This window comes from Coenobita brevimanus, chromosome 93, assembly GCF_032717465.1.
Source record: "Coenobita brevimanus isolate Jiangsu-jjx chromosome 93, ASM3271746v2, whole genome shotgun sequence".
NCBI lineage: Eukaryota > Metazoa > Arthropoda > Malacostraca > Decapoda > Coenobitidae > Coenobita > Coenobita brevimanus.
This window is the reverse complement of record NC_137046.1, coordinates 39,887,843-39,907,630: the sequence shown is the minus strand read 5'-3', so window position 1 is coordinate 39,907,630 and position 19,788 is coordinate 39,887,843. Positions and strand designations below refer to the sequence as shown.

The following is a 19,788-nucleotide window of genomic DNA, read 5'->3' as shown; positions in this document are numbered from 1 at the left end:
TATCTTCTTGAACCATGCCAAACTCTTTTTCTCAAATATATATGGCTCAAGCAACTGGTCTGCCATATCTACACTGCCCATTTTGCTGTTGTAGCGATCAATATGTAATGGCCTGTTGAAAAATAGTCTTATTTCCAAAATATGTCTTTGTCTTTTCTACCATGCCTGCATTGTATTTGATTGTAAGCACAGTAACTTCTTTTTTGTCTTGATATTTCACAACCAAAGTATTATTTTTTCTAGCAAAGATTGACTGATGCTTTTCCAACTTTTCACTCATAACTCTCTTGGGGGGCTCTCTCCCACTACGCACAACTCCAATCAGCATTGTATTGCGTGTCAGCAGGTAGTCACTAAGTCTGAGACTTGTGTACCAATTATCAGTGACAACGTGTCGTCCCTGATCCAACAAATCCTTCATTAGGTACACAACAATGTCCTCAGAAACTGAGTGGTGAGAAGCAGCAGGGTCATTTATTTTGTAATTACTCTTTCCATAATAAATTTCATAGTTCCTTGAATAACCACTTCACTCATCACCAGATGGGCATAACACAAAAACTTTTACACCAAATTGTAAAATAGTCTTGATAAACTGTCGAGAGCCAAGTCATCCCTTCCACAAAACAAGTGCCTCATCAACAGCTACGTCTTTTGATGGTCTGATCAGAGTCTGGCATCTTTTTCGAAGTAGCTCTAAAAAGGGCTCAATCCTTGAACTAGGGTCACTTTTTTTCACAGATGCAGCTGAGGAGAACCTCAGAAATTTCAAAATAGAATGAAATCTGTTTCTGCTCATCACATCTTTGCAAAATATAGGTGGTCCTCCAAACATCACATTGTGTGATCAATACATATAATATGCATATTTGGCATTTTTATCATACTCATCACCATGAGAAAGCCAAAGAACACGTGCAGTTCCTCTGTCGTCACTGGCCGCCACTTTAGTCCATACACTTTGGATTTACCTGGATTTTCTTGTAAGTAAACTTCAGCTCTTTCATTGATCCATGCACGTAATTTAGACCACTTCATCATCGAAAAAGTAACTAAATACTGCCCCAGGGGTAGTGAAACACTGTGGTCCCAATGCAGAATTTACACCAGCATTTTCATCACTGAACAGGGGTACATCATCAGGCCTCTCATCTGAGAAAATGTCCGCCACAAACCACCAGCCTTCGTCTTCGATAGGCTCAGTATCCTCGGATAATTCACTACCGCTCTCAGAGAATTCACTGTCAGATGTTGCACTGCTACCTGAATAACTTGGCACATACACATCATCTGAACTATCCCCACTAGAGTCAGCCATGGCGACGTAATTTTGCTATGTCTGTATTCAAACAGCCACCAAAAATGGCGAGAGAGGGAGAGGACAAAGGCACCGAGTCCTCCTTTCATGGGTGATGAGCAAAAACTAAAAAAAAAAAAGAATGCAGTGTAACTGGCTGAGAAGACCGTGACATGGCTGGGGTATCACTTATATCAATTATGATTGGTTTGTAGGGGGAGGGGGGCCTATGCTTTCAAATGTATCTCTTCTGATTGGTTAGTGGGCGGAGCTTCTGATAGCATCAGTGGCCAATACCAGGCTTGAAAAACTCTCCCACACCTCTGTACCAATGAGTGAAACACACTAGAGGAAGACTGATACATCAGGACAGGCTCACCAGGCGCCATGTTGACGTGTATGCGTATGTCCTGGACATGAAGAGGTTAAACATACCTGAGGTTTCATTCTCTCGGGACTTTGTGGGAAAGATCATATTACATCTCTTGTAAAATCTGCATCCTAGAGATTAGGTGTGCTAAGCCGACTCTGTACCTTCTTTAACTCTGCACAATGTGTGGTAATCATAGGGGCATTTGTCTTCTTAGTGTAATAGGAAAAGTGTACGGTAGGATACTTATTGACAGAGTTAGGGAAATAACAGAGGAATTAGTTGGAGAAGAACAGGGAGGCTTTAGGAAGGGAAGAGGTTGTGTAGATCAGATATTCATTCTTAGATCTTTAGTGGAAAAGTCTCTAGAGAAGGGAAAGAAGTTGTATGCGGCTTTCATGGATTTGGAGAAAGCATATGAAAGGGTGGATAGACAAGGATTGTGGAAAGTATTTAGAATATATGGAGTAGATGGGAAGTCATTGAATGCTGTGAAGAGTATGTACGATGGTGCTAAGGCTTCAGTGTGTGTGGATGGTGAACTGAGTGAATTGTTCTCTTTGAAGGTTGGGTTGAAACAGGGATCTGTCATGTCTCCATGGTTGTTCAATCTGTACATTGATAGGGTAATAAAAGAGGTACAAGGTAGGGCAGTAGATGTTGGAATGGCCCTGGTGAGAGAGGATAGTGTTTGGAAACTCCCTGTACTGTTGTTTGCAGATGATACTGTGTTGTTGAGTGAAGACGAAGGGGAGCTGCAAGGCTTGGTGGATGAGTTTGGGAGAGTGTGTAAGAAACAGAATCTAAAGGTGAATGTAGGGAAGAGTAAAGTGATGGTCTTTGAGAGAGATGAAGTCAGTGAATGTACAGTGAGGTTGGATGGTGAGGAAATGGAAAATGTGAGTATGTCTAAGTACTTGGGTAGTGTGATGAGTAAGGATGGAAGTTTGGAGGGTGAAGTGCTTGAAAGGGTACAGCAAGGAAGAAAGGTTGCTTGTTCCTTGAAGGCAGTGATAAGAAACAGGGAAGTGAGCATGGAAGTGAATAAGTTACTACATGACAGTGTTGTGATACCAACTCTGACATATGGAAGTGAAGCTTGGACGTTGTTGGAAGGACACAAGTCAAGAGTGAGAGCAGTGGAAATGAATTATTTAAGAGGAGCCTGTGGAGTCACATGGAGAGACAGGCTGACAAATGAGGATATAAAGGAGCATTGTGGTGTGGATGTGGATTTGATAGGAAGCATTAGGAAGAACACACTGAGGTGGTTTGGGCATGTGGAGAGGATGGAGAGTGAGAGACTGATGAGGAGAGTGTATGTGAGTGAGGTGGAGGGGAGGGGAGAGATGGGGAGGCCGAGGATGAGATGGAGGGATGGAGTGGAGAGGTATATGAGAGAGAGGAGTGTGAGCTGGGAGCAGGGCAGTGAAATGGCAGGGAACAGGGCAACGTAGAGGTGATATGTTGACGGCCACCCCAAATGGGATTGAGGCATCTGGCAATAGATAGATAGATAGATTTATTTGCTCCTATGTAGAGTACAACTCTCATGTGGGGAGGTTCCCCACATACAGCTCTTCTCAATAGGTTGGAGTCAAAGGCTTTTCGTTTCATCAACTTTCCTCCTCTTACTGGCTCCCTTCAACCTGTCTCTTCACCACACTGTTGCATCTTTATCTCTTTTCTGTCGCTGCTTCAGTGGTCACTGCTCCTCCGAACTGTCTGGTTGCATCCCTCCACCTCTATGACGGGAACGTAGCACCCATCTAGCAACAAATTCTCATCCCTTTTCTGTCCATTACTCCCAGTCCTTCATTTATGGAACAGGTCAACTCTGGAACTGTCTCCCTCTGTATTTACTACTTCCTATGATCTCCAGTCTTTCAAACACAGTGTGTCTAGGCATGTCAAAATTAATGGATCTTGAATTTGGCTCTGTTTCGTATTGTTTTTGTTTATTTTTCTTGGAAGGAATGGTTTGCAGGCTCCTGGCCTTTGGTTCCTTCTTCCTTGCATAAAAAAAAAAAATCAATCACCTTTTCCCCTCTCTCCACTCTCTTAATTACTGTATGTCCACCTTGGTTTCCAGTGTAATTACATGCCATTTTCTGCTTCTGCCACTACTACTCTCACTACTTCTCCATTTCTGAGACATGTTGGGGGAAGTAATCAAGTCTGAATGACAAAAATCACAGCTGATGTTGCTTGTGTTGATAATAACAAGGCTCTGGGCTTCCAAGCAGGGAAGCAGGGGCAAGGCAGGAGCTGGTGTTGCTACACTTTTAGATGGGAATTATCATACTGGCTCCTCAAAATTATTTTTATTAATCAGAACCATAATTTTGAATGGTACTGTCATATAGTTAGGTGTAAATTTATCACTTTTTATTTTGTATCAGAATTAGGGCATACCATGAATATCTCATAATAATATAATCATACCCTTCATTACAAAAATAATATTGCAAGGAAAAGAAACAGCCTTTGTGCCACACTAGAAAACAGTCTGACTAGCAGCAGAATGCAGTTCATAGAACTTAAATAGATAATTCATAGAAATGTGCTTACTCTTGCAGATAATAACTCAGTAAGACCACAAAAAAAAATATTTTCAGTGATCGCCATTACAGTGGCCCTAAAGATCCATATCTGTAAATTGTGGAACAGCTGTGCATTATTTGCTATGCATGCCACAAAATTTACTGCCATGCTACCTTTCAACCCAAAAATGTTGTCCAAACTGTACGATAATAGAAAAGAGTATCGAACACCGTACCAGAGGTAATATTATCGTACACATATGATTATTATCGTATGTGTGGCAACACTGGCAGGAGCGTATAGTCGCATTCTGTTGCAGACCACGGATTTGTACATGGCGTGCGGTTTGAATCAGTAAATTACCCCCCCCCCCATGAAAATTTTACCATAGTGGTAGGTAGGGACACTCACCATCTACTCGATGTAGAGCTGCTTTGAGTGTCTGCCCTTTCCTCTCTTCCTTCCTTCCCCTTCTGTATTTCCTTCCTTCATTCTTTCCTCGTCATTATGCCGACGGGTGACTTTACACTCCCTCTTCTGTCTCTTTCCTTCATTCTTTCCTCTCCCTTCTGCCTATGGGTGACTGTTCATTGAGTGACAAGCCAAATGGTTTCCTGTACACCAGGAAACCATTTACCACGCCGGGTGGTAACGATACAACCAGATTATGGCACCTGGTGGTTTAGTGGGTAATTATGGTGCTCCAATCGGATTGAGCCTATGCAGGTTTATATCCAAGGAGTGGTTGGGGTTTATTGCATACAAAATGCCACTCATGGATGAATGAAGCTGGTCACTCTCATCTTAAATGTCAGGACCAACTTGCCTAGCCCTGGGGTTCTATGCTTCTCATGGGATGGCATTGGATGATGGATGGATGAAAATTTTTTCATAAGTTGATCCTTCGTAAGTAGGGGTTTGACTGTATATATATATATATATATATATATATATATATATATATACATGTATGTATGTATAGACAGTTTGACCTCACTGCAACGGACTTCACTAGCCTGTAATTCTCTTTTTTCGAAGTCGAGGAGCCAACCAGAATTATTTATTTATATCAGGAAAATTCCAGAAAGGTAGAAGTGGTCCGGACTGCCTAAACTCAGGCCAAGGCGGCTATATAGTCCCGACAGTTTATGTGTTCGTGCGTCGGTTGGTGGTGGGCTGGCGATGTCACTGTTGTTCTCCCGTGCTCCACCCTCAATCTGACCCACTTTATTTCCCTGGAAGTCCCTGATATACTGCTCAAGGGTGACGAGTGATAAGTGAAATATACAGAGTGAACGTCTCTAGTTTGTAAGGTTGTAAACAATAAGGTACGTAAAGTGTACAGTGCAGTACAATAAAACCTCGATAAAATGGACTTCAGTAGTCCAGAATTCAGTTTTATTGGACTCTTCGAGCTACCGGATTAAATTCCTTTACAGTAATCCCTCCAATATCCGACATAATAGAGCCATAGGCAGGTCTGGATACTGGTCCTGTCCGGATATTGGGCCCCAGCTTATGGACTTGTACTTATGGACCCTAACTCAGAGAAACACCGATACAACTCCCTCTGGACATGCATAGCACCTATTTAAGACCCAAATCACACCAATAAGGCACATAAATGACTGAAATAAATGCAAAAGAAGCATAAAATGAGGGTTTAGAAGTAGGTTCATACAATATTAAACATTCTGGTTACTGGCTCCTGACTGGTATTTATGGACCCTAACCTAGCCTAACTCAGAAAAACACCTTCCTACTGCACATGCATAGCTCCTAACACCCTATTCACACCAATAAAGGACATTAAAGAGTGAAATGAGGTGTTTGAGGTAAGTATAGTATGGAAAAAAGTACAGTATGAAATATTCTGCCTACTTACAGCAAGTCCATGACCACCTCGATGAATAACCGCCTCCTCTCGGACTCTGACAGTAAGAAGGATTTCCTGAAGCACTTCCAGTACACTGTTCATGAAGTCTTGCACTGAACTTAGTCAGTTGCTTTCAGAAGTCCGTTCTCTTCACAGTGCGTGCGCACTCTTGTCTAACTAATGCTCCATTGTAACTTACTAAGTGTTGCACTCTGCACTTTAACTTTTCCCATTCTTCTAATAATTTTCTAAAGCAAAAACAAACAAGTCTATTTACGTTAAATTTTGTTCCAAATTAGTCTTTTCACTCACAACTGTAAATCCTCAACGCAACACACTGTTTTTTTCACTGCACAACACTGTAAATTCCCGTGTGGTCTAGTGGAGAAGTTCTTGCTGTTTATTCACTGTCAGAGTCCAAGAGTATCACTGGCAGGTGACCTAGGGGTGCGTTGCTGGGTCGTGGTGATGGTGTACCCACTGCAGACGACTCTGAAGACAGACGCAAACTCACGTCGAGCGGTGACTCCACCGTGGCTGATGTGCTGGGCTGTGGCTCGGAGCATGAGGGCCTGTCTTGGGGAGGCAATGGAGTGGAGCCAGGGCTGGGCACAGCGGGGGTCACGGGCCTGAAAAAGCTGTCAATGGTTGATTGACGCAATGACCAACGATTCTGACGATTGATGATGCGCTGCCTGAAAGCACGCACTTCCTCCACAAGTACCAAGGGCCCCATCTCCCTGTCGCAGTCTGGGTGTTCCAGGTAGTCTAGGACGAACTCTAGGTGTTCCCGGAGTGTGCTTAGCTTGGGGATGGCTGGAGTAGTGTCCTGCTGAGAGGAGTGTGCATCATTGTCGCCTTCCTCGTCAGAATCTTCAAGCTCTTTACTGACACCTGCAACTGAAGACGCGATCTCGATATCAGACAATGTCTGATACCCAGGATCGCCCTCATCATCATCCAGCCTCACACGAACATCGTCCACATCAACATCGTCGCTGTGCGTACGTAGCCGTGCATGGAAGTCATCCACGTCAAACCCTAGAAAATCGTTCTCCATATCCATTCCGAGAAGCAGACGAGACCAACCATTTTCCAGAGTCTTGACAAGGACTTCCTTCCATGCCCTAGCCCAGTTGTAGAGTGCAGACTTGATGTTGTAGCAGCGAAGGTTTTCCAAAGTCCGCTGGCCTCATGTGTCCCGTACCTCCCTGCGCTCGTCCTCGTCCTTGAGAACAACCATCACCTCATCCAGGAACTTCCGTCGGTATAGGCGCTTTGTTTCCATGATCACTCCTTGGTCCATTGGTTGGATGAGAGCAGTCGTATTAGGTGGCAGAAACATGCACCTAGTCCGGCCATTCTCAGCCACCAAGTCCTTGTCGCATGGGTGGGCAGGTGCATTGTCAAGAAGAAGGAGGGCCTTTACCTGGTCGCACAGGATTCCCAGTGTCTTCGTCTGGTAATTGATGACCTCCTTGACAAAGTGGCGGTGGAACCAGTCTCTGAAGATCACGGCTGTAAACCATGCCTTCAAAGAATGGTACCAGACGACAGGAAGGACATCCATCACCCCACGAAGACACCAAGGCTGCTTTTGCACAGCCAACAACAACGGGCTTAAGCCGGTGCATGCCGTTAGCATTGGCACAACACAAAGCAGATATCCGTTGCTTGGAGAGCTTGCGGCCAGGTACATGCTTCTCCGTCTCCTCGGCTAGAGTGTTCGTTGGCAAAGAGCGATAGAATAGACCAGTTTCGTCAGCGTTGTAGACTTGACCGAGAGTGAGGCCCTCCCTGTCGATCAAGCCCTTCACCTTGTGCCGAAACTCGTCAACTCCATCCTCGTTAGCGTCCAAAGCTTCGCCATGAGCTTTACGGTTGGTAAGGCCATGCCGTAACTTGAACGCAAAGAGCCAACCCTCGGATGCCTTGAAGTCTAGGGCGTCGTGAAGCCTGGCGAACTTCTCAGCAGCAGCCTTCAGCTCCGTTCCACGTACCATCACACCAGCAGCACGTTGCTGTCGATACCAAATCAACGTGGAGTGGTCGATTTCAGCAAACTTGGGAGTAAACATCACCTTCCTCTCCACATTGCGTTTGCTTCTCGACGAGAAGTCAGCCGTGTACTGCATGAGTTTGTCTCGGGATCTCTTAATATCGAACAAAGTAGATCGGGCCAGGTTGAACTCGCGGAGGATGCGGGAAGAAGACCACCCCGCATCTACTTTTTCCAATATCTCCCGTTTCTTTTCCAGAGTCAACACCACTCTCTTCCTTTTCTCAGGTGGCGGGGCCATCATCACACACACTAAGAGGAGGCCCGAGAGCAGCAGGAGTGCCTGCAGCAGGTAAGGCACCACCACAAAAGCGAGCACGTGGGCAGCCATAACAACGAGCGTGCACTTGCGACGAGAGACAGGCGGAAAGTGGGGAGGATGCAGCGGTGCTCTATCGAACATCGGAGGAATGACGCGCCACAACAATGCTGTCCCGCGCCGCACGCGGCAAGTTCAAATTACGGGCGGCCCCCCCCCGGGACCATTTTGGGAATGTTGGATCCTGGGACGATTATGTCCGGTTAGTGGGGATGTTCAGATATTGGGCGTTTGGATATTAGAGGGATTACTTTATCAGAAAAAGTCCGATAAAGCCAGAAGCAGCCCAGACTGCCTGACCACTTCAGCTATGTTCACCACAAAAAGGTAAATAAAAGACATGTCTATCAGTGTACAGTACAGTATTATTATACAATTTGATTAATGTAGTGAAGTTATAACAGTACAGTACCACAATGGTAGCCAAAACAGTTTAAAAACCGTACATGCAATCTGGACTATAGTCGCGACAGCAAGAGGTGGCGGAGAAGCTCATCCCACTCTCTTCCCGCTGGAATGTCTGTGATTGGTGGATGGTGGGGTGGGAGGTGCATGAGTGAGGTTAGGAGTCCATTTGATGACCAGTACAGGTGTACCGTCTAATCTGGAAAGACATCTTCACCTGCCTGGTGATACTCTCTCTCTCTCTCTCTCTCTCTCTATGTATGTATGTATGTACGTTTTTTGTAACATTTTGTTGTGATGTGTTTTCATTATATTTTATAATCTCTTTTTTCATAGTCTTGAAATACAAAGGAAAATACTGTATTTATCATGCTGTACTTATGCAGTCAGTATCCCATTATAAGGCTCATCAAGTCATCCGTAATTCATCGCCGTATTTAATAACCTTAAATGTACTGCATCAGCCTCCCCCCTTCAACCCATCTCTGTCTGTCTGTCTGTCTCTCTCTCTCTCTCTCTCTCGAGCAAAAAAAGGAAACGTAAGAGGAGTGTTGATAAAGGATTTGATGTAGAGATAAGTTTCATAATACATAAGGAAGAAGGAAGTTAAAATGAAAGGCAGCCAAGAGTGTGTGTGTGACCTGAGGAGGAAGGCTAATTCTCAAGGGACAATATATTCTGGTGTGTGTGTGTGTGTGTGTGTGTGTGTGTGTGTGCGCGTGCGTGTGTGTGTTGTGTGTGCGTGCGTGTGTGTGTTGTGTGTGTGCGCGTGTGCGTGCGCGCCCCTCTCTCACTATCATACTCCAGGACTTGTACACTTCGTTCCACGTCAATAAAGTCATTACCGGTATATATATATACGTTTTTGCTTACATTTTGTTGTGGTGTGTTTCGAGAGAGAGAGAGAGAGAGAGAGAGAGAGAGCAACATAGGGAAGAAAGGGTTAAGGAGTGGCAAGTATGGACAGGTGGATCTTGCGACCTGTGATTCGCTTCAGCCCTCCATGACAATCCCCAGGGACGTGAGCGCAGTGTGAGCCTCAGAGAATGTCTGCCTTTGTTTCCTCTGTATTTTGCATCATGACTTTTCACCTCATCTTCCAGCTGCTTTGTCTGCTTGTCCGACGGAATGCATTGCTTTTGGCTTGGGATGTATACTGTATGGCCTTTCTAATGCTTTGTTCTAAAATATAAACTTAGCATACCTGCGTTCAGTCGATCAAAAAAAAAAAAAAATCCTGACAGGTGAACAATGTTTTCACAATAAGCGATGCTTCTGTTCGTGTTGGTTTAAGCCAGCTTATTCTCTCTCTCTCTCTCTCTCTCTCTCTCTCTCTCTCTCTCTCTGTACTGTGTGTATATATATATACAGACATATTTATACTGTATACATGCATCATATATATATATATATATATATATATATATATATGATGCATGTATACAGTATACTGTATGTATAGATATATGTCTGAATGCATGCATGTACGCCCTCAGGAGCGACGGGGTAGGAGAGAGAAGAAAGGGGCTTAGGAGTGACAAGTATGTCCCGGTGGACCTGATCTTGTCATTACCACTCCCTCAAAGCACACGTGTTTCTTTTTCTGTATTCTGCTCTCTCTCTCTCTCTCTCTCTCTCTCTCTCTCTCTCTCTCTCTCTCTCTCCCCTTCCCTGATTTTGGCTTATGATGAGTATTATCCTGTCCTTTCTAATGTTTTACCCCTTAAATGTTTTTGGCTGGACTTTCATATTCTAGAATATCAACATGCACACCTGTATGTATTGTGATATAGCATAGGTAATAGTCTGTGTACACATATTAACTGCTGTAGCAATAAATAAAGCTTCGAACCATGGCGATCAATTTGGTGACGGTAATATGAGGGAAATATAAGCGCTCTCACACCTCCCCATTCTGCCCATCACCGTAGACCAATCAGGGACGAGAGAAGGAAAGCCTTTTCCTCACTCCTTCCTGAGGGAGGTGCTTCTTCGCCACCTCTCGCTGTCGCGACTATAATGTCCGATATTTCAGAAAATGTCCAGATTAGCAGGGGGAAGTCCGGATGTCGCTTTTATTGAAATTTCGCATTTTTCGGAATGGTTTCAGCCCCAATTAGTCTGTTATAGTGAGGTCTTACTGTATTTGAAAAATGCTTAAAATTAAGTACACCACACGGCACACAAGGTACGTGCATCACCCCCAGTTCCCGTCCATGATTCAGCTCCTGCCAGTGAAGATAGTCACCATCCATTCATCATCCAATCCTATGCCACCCTGCAAGGAGCGTAGGGGCTAGGCAATATATATATATATATATATATATATACAGTGCTCGTCAGAAGTATCGAGCGCCCTGCATCCCTTCTACGAAACAAACCTTTCAACATTGGAAAACATATAAATAATGCATTTTATTTACCTTTAATGCTTGGAAGGGTATCCTTTACGCTTCTTCACGGACCCGAGACATCGTGGAAGTGAAAGGACGAGGTTCCTCAGGTGCTGGAGTGGTATTTTTTCCCAGGAGTCACGAATGGCTGCTTCCAGCTTAGGCAGAGAGCTCGCGTCCTTCCCTTGCAGATTCTTCTGTACGAGGTACCAGAGGTTTTCTGTTGGGTTGAGGTCTGGGCTATTGCCTGGCTGGTCTTTCATGAATGATACCTTGCAGTCACGAAGCCAATTGGTGACCGATTTGGCTTTATGAGCAGGTGCACCGTCCTGCTGAAACACTCGTGCACCTGTGAGCTCAAAGGACTCAGGTAAATGATCAACAAAGAAGCTCCAGATAAACGTCCTGATTCACTCTGCAGTGCTTGGGAAGCACAACAAGCTTCCCCAAACCTTTCCCAGAGAAACAACCCCATACCATAAGTGAATCAGGGTGTTTAACTGTGCTCTCCACGTAACGGGGGTGAAGCGGGTCACTACCTTTGCGACGGTACACGCGCGCTCCTCGATTGCAAGTAACACTAAACGTTGCCTCATCAGACCACATCACTGACAACCATTGGTCCTCACCCCAGTTAAGGTACTTGTTAGCAAAGGCAAGCCCACGAAGTCGCTGGTAACGTGTAAGAAGAGGCTTTCTCACAGGCCTGTGATTTGTGTAACCAAGTTCATGGACTCTTCGAGACACTGTGTGCACAGAAACCTCACCAAACACTTCCGGGTTGCTCTCCTTAATTTTCCTTGCACTCACACGAGGATTAGACTCCACTGCACGTTTTAAAACATTAACCCCTACACCGCGGGCTTGTTTACCAATGACTTGCGTGTCCCGCGGGGTTATTTGGGCTCCGACAGACTCTCAAAAAATATTTGCCAAAAATCAGTTATTAGTCCTAGAATAATAAAATTATATATGCTTATTGCACATACCTTCAGCTTTCTCCTGGAATGATTGTTGAGCCTTCGTCAGTTTCCGTAGGACTTGTGGAGACCTCTGAAGTAGGGTAACTAAGTCTCCACGTTACACTTCCCAACAACCCGTAATATGATTACCACAGCCAGATACAAACACTATAAACACTATTCTACCATTTTCAAGTAGTTTGGGATCCATACTCAAAAAAAAAACACTGTGAAAGCAATGGAAATTACGAGCGCGTCTGATCGCCGCACTTGCGCTAGTTCGCTCTAGGCACTCTGTCATTTATTATTCATAAAACCCCTCACACTTTATATTTCTATTACTATATCACACTTATATATATCTGGAGTCTTTCTCCATAAGTTTCCTTCAGTCGTATTATTTTATTGTCACTGAACTCATTCAATTTTTCAGTCAGTAAAATACGTAGAGAGCCACGGATTCACTCTCACTGTTATAACATAAATTATTTGTACTCATATTCTTATATTACTAATTACTTACATTACTATTTACATTTTCTATTCTATTTTCAATATTTACCCTTCTATTTTACTTACAATATGTTATTCACTGTCACTTTCAGTAAGATAAAACTATAATACTCTGTTCAATCATATGTACTGAACATCCATTGCTTTCACCTGCTATGTACACATTATTTACACATTATTTCCAAATAATTCTGCTTCTACACTTGCACTGTTAGAACTGCTTCTGGCTGTGATAATCGAAGAAGCAGGTTACACAGAGGGGAACCTGGCATTCAGCGCCTGCCAAGAGGTGCGTTTATGCTCAGGTGTGCGGCGTGTGGTATGCGCACATACCTGACACCTGCGAATCGCAGCCTTCCTTTTCCCTGTGGCAGGCATCAGCTCAAGTCTGTGCCGATCCATATACGCCCTCTGCTCAAGTCGGTCGGGAAGTGTAACTGGATGGCGCCTTGGAGTTGCTGCTTGCACCCTACCATATTTTTCCAGCAGCTGCTGGACACAAGTCCTGGCGAACAACCTCAGGGAGAAGGACTTGGGTGGCTTTACCTTCATCTTGTACAGGATGAAGGCGTTCAGCATTGTCATATCTATGAGATGCAGAAAAACTTTCCTGTACCACCTAGTATTCTTCCTGAGGCAGTCGATCTCACCAATCATCATGTCGGACTTGTCCACCAGCTGCATGTTGATATTATAGTCCAACACAGCATCAGGTTTCATCACAGGTTCGCCTGTCCTACGGTCGACCTTCCCACTGTCTCTCATCTCCCCCTTATGTACGGTGGTGAGCATGTGCACGACTCTCTTGTCATGCCACCGTATTGCCAGCATCTTCTCACACTTGCGTAGGTGCATGTCTCCTCGCTGCGAGTTTCCCGCCTCTGGGAATTTGGGGAAGTTGGCATGATTACTTTTCACAGTGCCGCAGGAGCCAATGCCGTGCTCAGAAAGGTATTTGGCAAGTTTCGGTGCTGTATAGTAGTTGTCTGTATACAGCACATGATTCCCACCAAAATACTTTTCTAGGAGCACTTTCACTACACAGCCTGAGAAGCCAAGGGGTGAGTTTTATCGAGATCGACAGTGCTGGCTGAATATATGACGAAGTCAAGGATGTACCCCGTCTTACAGTCACACAGTACAAAGAACTTAATTCCAAAGCGATGGCGTTTGCTTGGAATGTACTGAACAAACCGAAGACGTCCTCTGAACAAAACCAAGGATTCATCTATGACAACCTTCTGAAATGGGTGGAAGAATGACATGAACTTATCCTTCATTCTGTTCAGAATCTCCTGGATCTTCCAGAGTGGGTCGGTTTGGGAAGGTACATCATTATCGGCAAAGTGCAGGTTTCCCATGATGTTCCGGAAGCGATCTCTGGCCATGTACTTATTGAAGGTCGGTGAGGGTAGTAAGGGGTCCATGGACCAGTATTCTTCCAACTCATGCTTCTTGGAGTGTGGCATAAGAAGCATGAGGGCAAAGAACACATACAGCTCCTGCACTCCCAGCATGCTGCACCTGTACCACTAGCAGCACATTGTGATTCGAACCTGTTGGTCTCATCACATATGTGCTGCATGACTTCGTCATCTAGGAAGGCCAAAAGGTAGTCGACACACTCAGCATTTTCGTCCATAGTGAAGGAAGGCTGAACTCCTGACGAGCTCTCATCGAAAACCAGGTTTTCGGGGACAAAATCTGACCCTTCCGTCCACGCGAAGGCGTCCAGGATTCCCTGGCGTGGCGGTGGAGGGCTGGTGGTGGTGGTGGAGGTTGGCTGAGAGGGAGGCTTATCTCTGTCAAGGTCACTCTCACTGACCCTAGGTTGCCATACAGCACTAGCAGCCCTTACCCTACTAGCTACACTACTTTTCACTCTCTTACATCTACCTCTACCTCTACGGCCGGCCTTCACTGTTGATGCTGGTGGTGACTCCGACGATGAAGACTCCGGAGATAACTCAGCCGACGATGATGACGAGATGAGTAAAGCGGGGCTTGGGGAACAGGGAGGTGAATGCACTCGTGACTCATGTCGGGCTGGGTCACATGGGGGCATTGTTCTGGGGCTAACACGCCGCCTTTTGACTCCCTTCCCAAATTCTTGTCCTTCCTGCACTAAAGGCTCCTTTCCCTTGGAGCTAGACACTAATTCACTGGTAGAAGCACTTGTTGTCGCTGTTTCTGGCGCGATAACCTCACCCAGCTCATCACACGATTCACCCAAATCGTCAAAGTCACTGTCCATTATTATCATGGACAATTCTGCAAGTTCTTGTGCCACTGCAGAGTCACTGAGGCCTTTCCTGCTTGCCTCAACACTTTTCTTTGGCGTAGAGGTCACGGGGCCCTTTGCAATGGGCGCAGAAGCGGCAGGAATGGCGGGGCGCGAGTGCGACATGTTGTCTTTGCAGTGGAGGACAAGGAACTAAATGCCGCGGCTTATCTGAGAAGGGAAGGGTTGACAATGACACTTTAGGCTGACTGCTGCTAACTTACAGGCTAATTTTTTATAGGTAGAAAATCTCGGCAATAAATAAAGAAATAGGTAGTTCCAGGTGAATGTAAATGTCAATTAGGAATCTCCCTTCCTTTCTGATATATATTTTTATTACAGACATCGATTACAAGGCATAAATCAAAGGGGAAATTACCGTGGTAATGTAGCGAATGAATGCACGTGAGGTTTTGTCAGGTGATAATTAGCCAATTTCTGGAGTATAACACTATCACTTACCTGTTTTTTTTTTGGTATATATTATTGGGTAAAAATATAGGGCATAGGGCTTATTTCAATGGATGAAATCTGTGGAAAAAGAAGGGGGAAATTTCCGTAGCGTGGCGTGGGAGGTGAGAGGAGAGGGTAATGGAGGGCAGGTAGGGAGGGGAGTCACGAAGGGGGTAAATTATCTGAGAAGGGAAGGGTTGACAATGACACTTTAGGCTTACTGCTGCTAACTTACAGGCTAATTTTTTATAGGTAGAAAATCTCGGCAATAAATAAAGAAATAGGTTGTTCCAGGTGAATGTAAATGTCAATTAGGATTCTCCCTTCCTTTCTGATATATATTTTTATTACAGACATCGATTACAAGGCACAAATCAAAGGGGAAATTACCGTGGTAATGTAGCGAATGAATGCACGTGAGGTGTTGTCAGGTGATAATTAGCCAATTTCTGGAGTATAACACTATCACTTACCTGTTTTTTTTTGGTATATATTATTGGGTAAAAATATAGGGCATAGGGCTTATTTCAATGGATGAAATCTGTGGAAAGAGAAGGGGGAAATTTCCGTAGCGCAGCGCGGCGTGGGAGGTGAGAGGAGAGGGTAATGGAGGGCAGGTAGGGAGGGGAGTCACGAAGGGGGTAAAATAGCTAAAATGTCAACAGTGGATGGGAGTACAGATGAGATTTGGAGTCCTGACTAGTGTTGGACATTGGCAGTACTGGTAGATGATACAAGCCACCACTTGAGAGCCCAGGATAATTCAAAATAACACAGAATCACAAAAGTGACGCCCCGCTGTATGATCCATTGTAGCCGAGCGTCACAAAAGTGACGCCTCACGGTTAAGGGGTTAACAGACCTCGGGGAAGTTTTCCTGGGCCTACCAGACCGCAGTTTCTTTGTTGGAACGTCACCACTATTTTCCACTTGAAAACGGGCGCACCACCTACGCACTGTCGATCAAGCCACACCAACCAGTTCACTAATTTCCTTCGTGGGGTGGCCTGCCTCCTTTAGAGCAATGATCTGTGATATGATTTCACTCGAAAGTTCACGGGTAGGGGCCAATAACAAGTGGCGAAAGCCAAAACACTGCGGGACACAAGGTAAAAAATGGTGCAAAAAGAGAGGGAGGTGCGGTGGAGTTCCTCTCTCTCATGCAGCCCGTAGGCAACTGAGGCAGGAGCCAACCAGCGCGCAGTAAGGCCTCAAGTTGCGGTGACATCATGTTAGGGGCCCAAACATCTGGCTTAATTTTTAGTACCAAAAACAGGTGATTCTTTTTTGGCGAAAAGTATTGCGCGCCCTGCCATAGGTGCTTGTTACTTCTGACGAGCGCTGTATAGGTGGTACACACAGGAGCGAGCTGAGGGTGTCCTTGTATGTGGCCTGAATATTAAGCACGAAACACAGAGGCTTCCTATTCACCTTGGAGTCGAAGATTTTAAGTGTAATGATGGCTGGCTGTGGAGGATCAGGAGATGCCATTGCATTGTTAACAAGGCCATAACCGGAGAGAAGCTCAGCGCTGATGTCATTGCTGTGGAACCGTTTGTCCAACGTCTTTGGAAGCTAATAGAGGACAAGGGCCAACATGAGTTCTAGATATACAGTGCTGATGAAACTGGGCTCTTCTAGCATGCTTTCCCCCAGAATATCCAGGCTTCCAAGGATATTGGCAGCACTCCAGGGCATAAGACAGTGATGGAGCATCTCTACATTCTTGCCTGTGCCAGTGCAGATGGCTATCATCACCTACAGCCAGTCACAGTAGGTAAGAGTGAGTGACCCAGGTCACCCAAAGACATCATGGCCAAGTTTCCTGTGGAGTACCAGGAGAACAAGTTTGCCTGGTTAACCCAGAATATCATTAATGACTGCAGCACAGCTTTGACCCCCTCTGTGAGGCACCACCAAAAAAGATATGGCATCAGTCCTAACAAAATGAAGGCAATGCAGTTGCTGGACAGTGCAGCAGTCCAATCTTCTTCCACCAAACTTTGCAGCAAGGGTGGACAAATCAAGGGCTGTTCCCACCATCCAACACCACTGTCTTCATCTATCCCATGGACCAGGGAGTTTTAGAGATTGCAAAGAGGCACTACATAACCTATGTCTGCACCAGTGCTTAGTTGTGACGGAGGATGGGATTGACTAGGATGACTACAAAAAAAAAAAAAAAAAAAAAAATGCACGACTTAAGTAATGCATCACCAAAGACACCATCTTTAACTGGTCAGATGCATGGAAGCAAATGTCTCATGCTATGCTCAAGAATGGGTGGTGCAAACTCCTAAGACTCCCCAAGACTCCAGCACCACTGCAACGTGATTTTGAAGAGTTTGAGCACTGAAGATGGCAGAAATGTTGGCAGCTGTAGGGTAAAAGAACCTTACTGAGGAGTTGCAAGAGTGGCTGGATGAGGATGGTGGTTTGCCTAAGATGTATGAAATAAATTCTTAACAAGGCAAGAATGATTTTGGTTTCACTGAAGGCACAGCCATGTAAACTGCCATATAAAAACTCCAACAGGCTGGCATGCATTGACCTTGGTCACCTTATTGCAGCTGTCCATGCTGCAAGATCTCTGGCTTGAATTCTGGCAGGCTCCCTATTCAGTCCCTTGTATCTGAGGCCACACTCTTTGAAATTCAGTTTTCCTTTTCTCAACTTATTATGGGTTTATTATATTGAGCTTTGCCGACCATTTCACAGGTACCGTACTAGACAGTGTCTCTTCCGAGTTAGTTAACATATTGAGGTTTTATTGTAGTCCTTAATGTGCAGTAAATATCGGAGGTACATACAATATCCTGTCATGTATGTATAATAGCTGTATACAGTATACAATATGTTGTTATTTAATTAACACTCTTCTTCCCTTTACAGGGAGCAATGGCCCCCAGAAATTCTGCATTGAGAAGGTTGGTAAAGAGACATGGCTTCCCCGCTCTCATACCTGCTTTAATCGCCTTGATTTACCTCCATATAAATCCTATGAACAGCTTGTAGAGAAACTCACCTTTGCCATTGAGGAAACAGAAGGCTTTGGTCAGGAGTAGCTCTGATATCAGTGAGTGAGTGTAAGTAAATACATTGGTATATATTTTTTACTGTAGTTGTTACTGGTAAACCAAAGACAGAGGACTTTGTATGCATAACCAGTATCTTCTGTTGGATGAGAAATTGTAGATGTTGAATTGGCTGGTTGGCCTGTCTTTAACTGGCTTAGAAAACACTGATGATTTATTGAAGTGAAGCCAGGATTTTAAAAATATTGGTCATGATGACGATGACTGAATGTTTACTGGCTGAAAGAAAATCAGCTGATTTGGTTAAGAGCAGTTACCTGTGATTAAGGTTAGGACAAGTTGCCATTTTTTGGCATTGAATATCAAGTAGACAGTCAGATGTTCATCATACTAAAGTATGTATATACTGTATACATATATGTCTGTTGATTACACTAGTGTATGGTATTAACAAATATGCATTATACTGTAATTGCAGTTACAATGAAAGAGAACTGTCTTGGACACCACAAATGTTTTGAATGTTTTTGAAGTGATTGTTGCAAGGTTGTGTTGCCCTGGCCATATTGATTATAGAAATGTAGCTTAGGCCAGTAAATGTCTGTAATGGGCTTAATGGTACTGTGTTATATAATTTCATTTGGATTTTGTTATACAGTAAATTAATCGTCTTACATTTATATCGCATACTGTTTGACCAACATTATACTTGTAATTGAATTTATATCATTTGAAATATTGTATGATGTACAGAGTTTCTTTGTACAGGTATATGGAAATGCCTTAAATTTTGAAATGGCAGTTATATCATTCACTCCCAATTTTTGTATGCCACATATCCATTAGTTGACTAGTATAACCACAGTACATCCTCATTTAAATTGGCTTTATATATATATATATATATATATATATATATATATATATATATATATATATATATATATATATAAAGTTCTAAGAAAGTTGTTTTAAAAAACAGCTAATTAAAGGTCCAGTGCTGTTTCTATAATGGTGATATTTCCAGTTCCCCCAGTTTGCAGTACTAAATATGTGAAAAAAAATTGTGATATTTTGGAATACATGCCTGACTTGTCTGAACCATGTTTAAAAGTATCACAATGGACATTACCTCTAATGGACAAAGTACAGTAATATAGATTAGCGGCTGGGGTGAGTATATTTGACTACTGACTAATCCTTGGCATGAATACAGAGTTGTTGCCTCTGTGCCTCAAGCACATATATGATCAGTAATGCAAGTACATAATTTATATTTCC

At 44.0% G+C, this 19,788-nt stretch overlaps 1 protein-coding gene across 1 annotated transcript in view; it reads left to right on the top strand.

Annotated features, from left to right (window-relative positions):
• Positions 1–19,387, top strand: part of Su(dx) (WW domain containing E3 ubiquitin protein ligase suppressor of deltex) — a 279,179-nt gene extending 259,792 nt beyond the window's left edge. Inside the window, exon 19 of the mRNA XM_080282428.1 lies at positions 18,365–19,387. Within this exon, the coding sequence (XP_080138554.1) occupies positions 18,365–18,537 (173 nt within the window). The 3' untranslated portion in view covers positions 18,538–19,387. The remainder of the gene's footprint in view (positions 1–18,364) is intronic.
• The last annotated feature ends 401 nt before the right edge of the window (positions 19,388–19,788 follow it).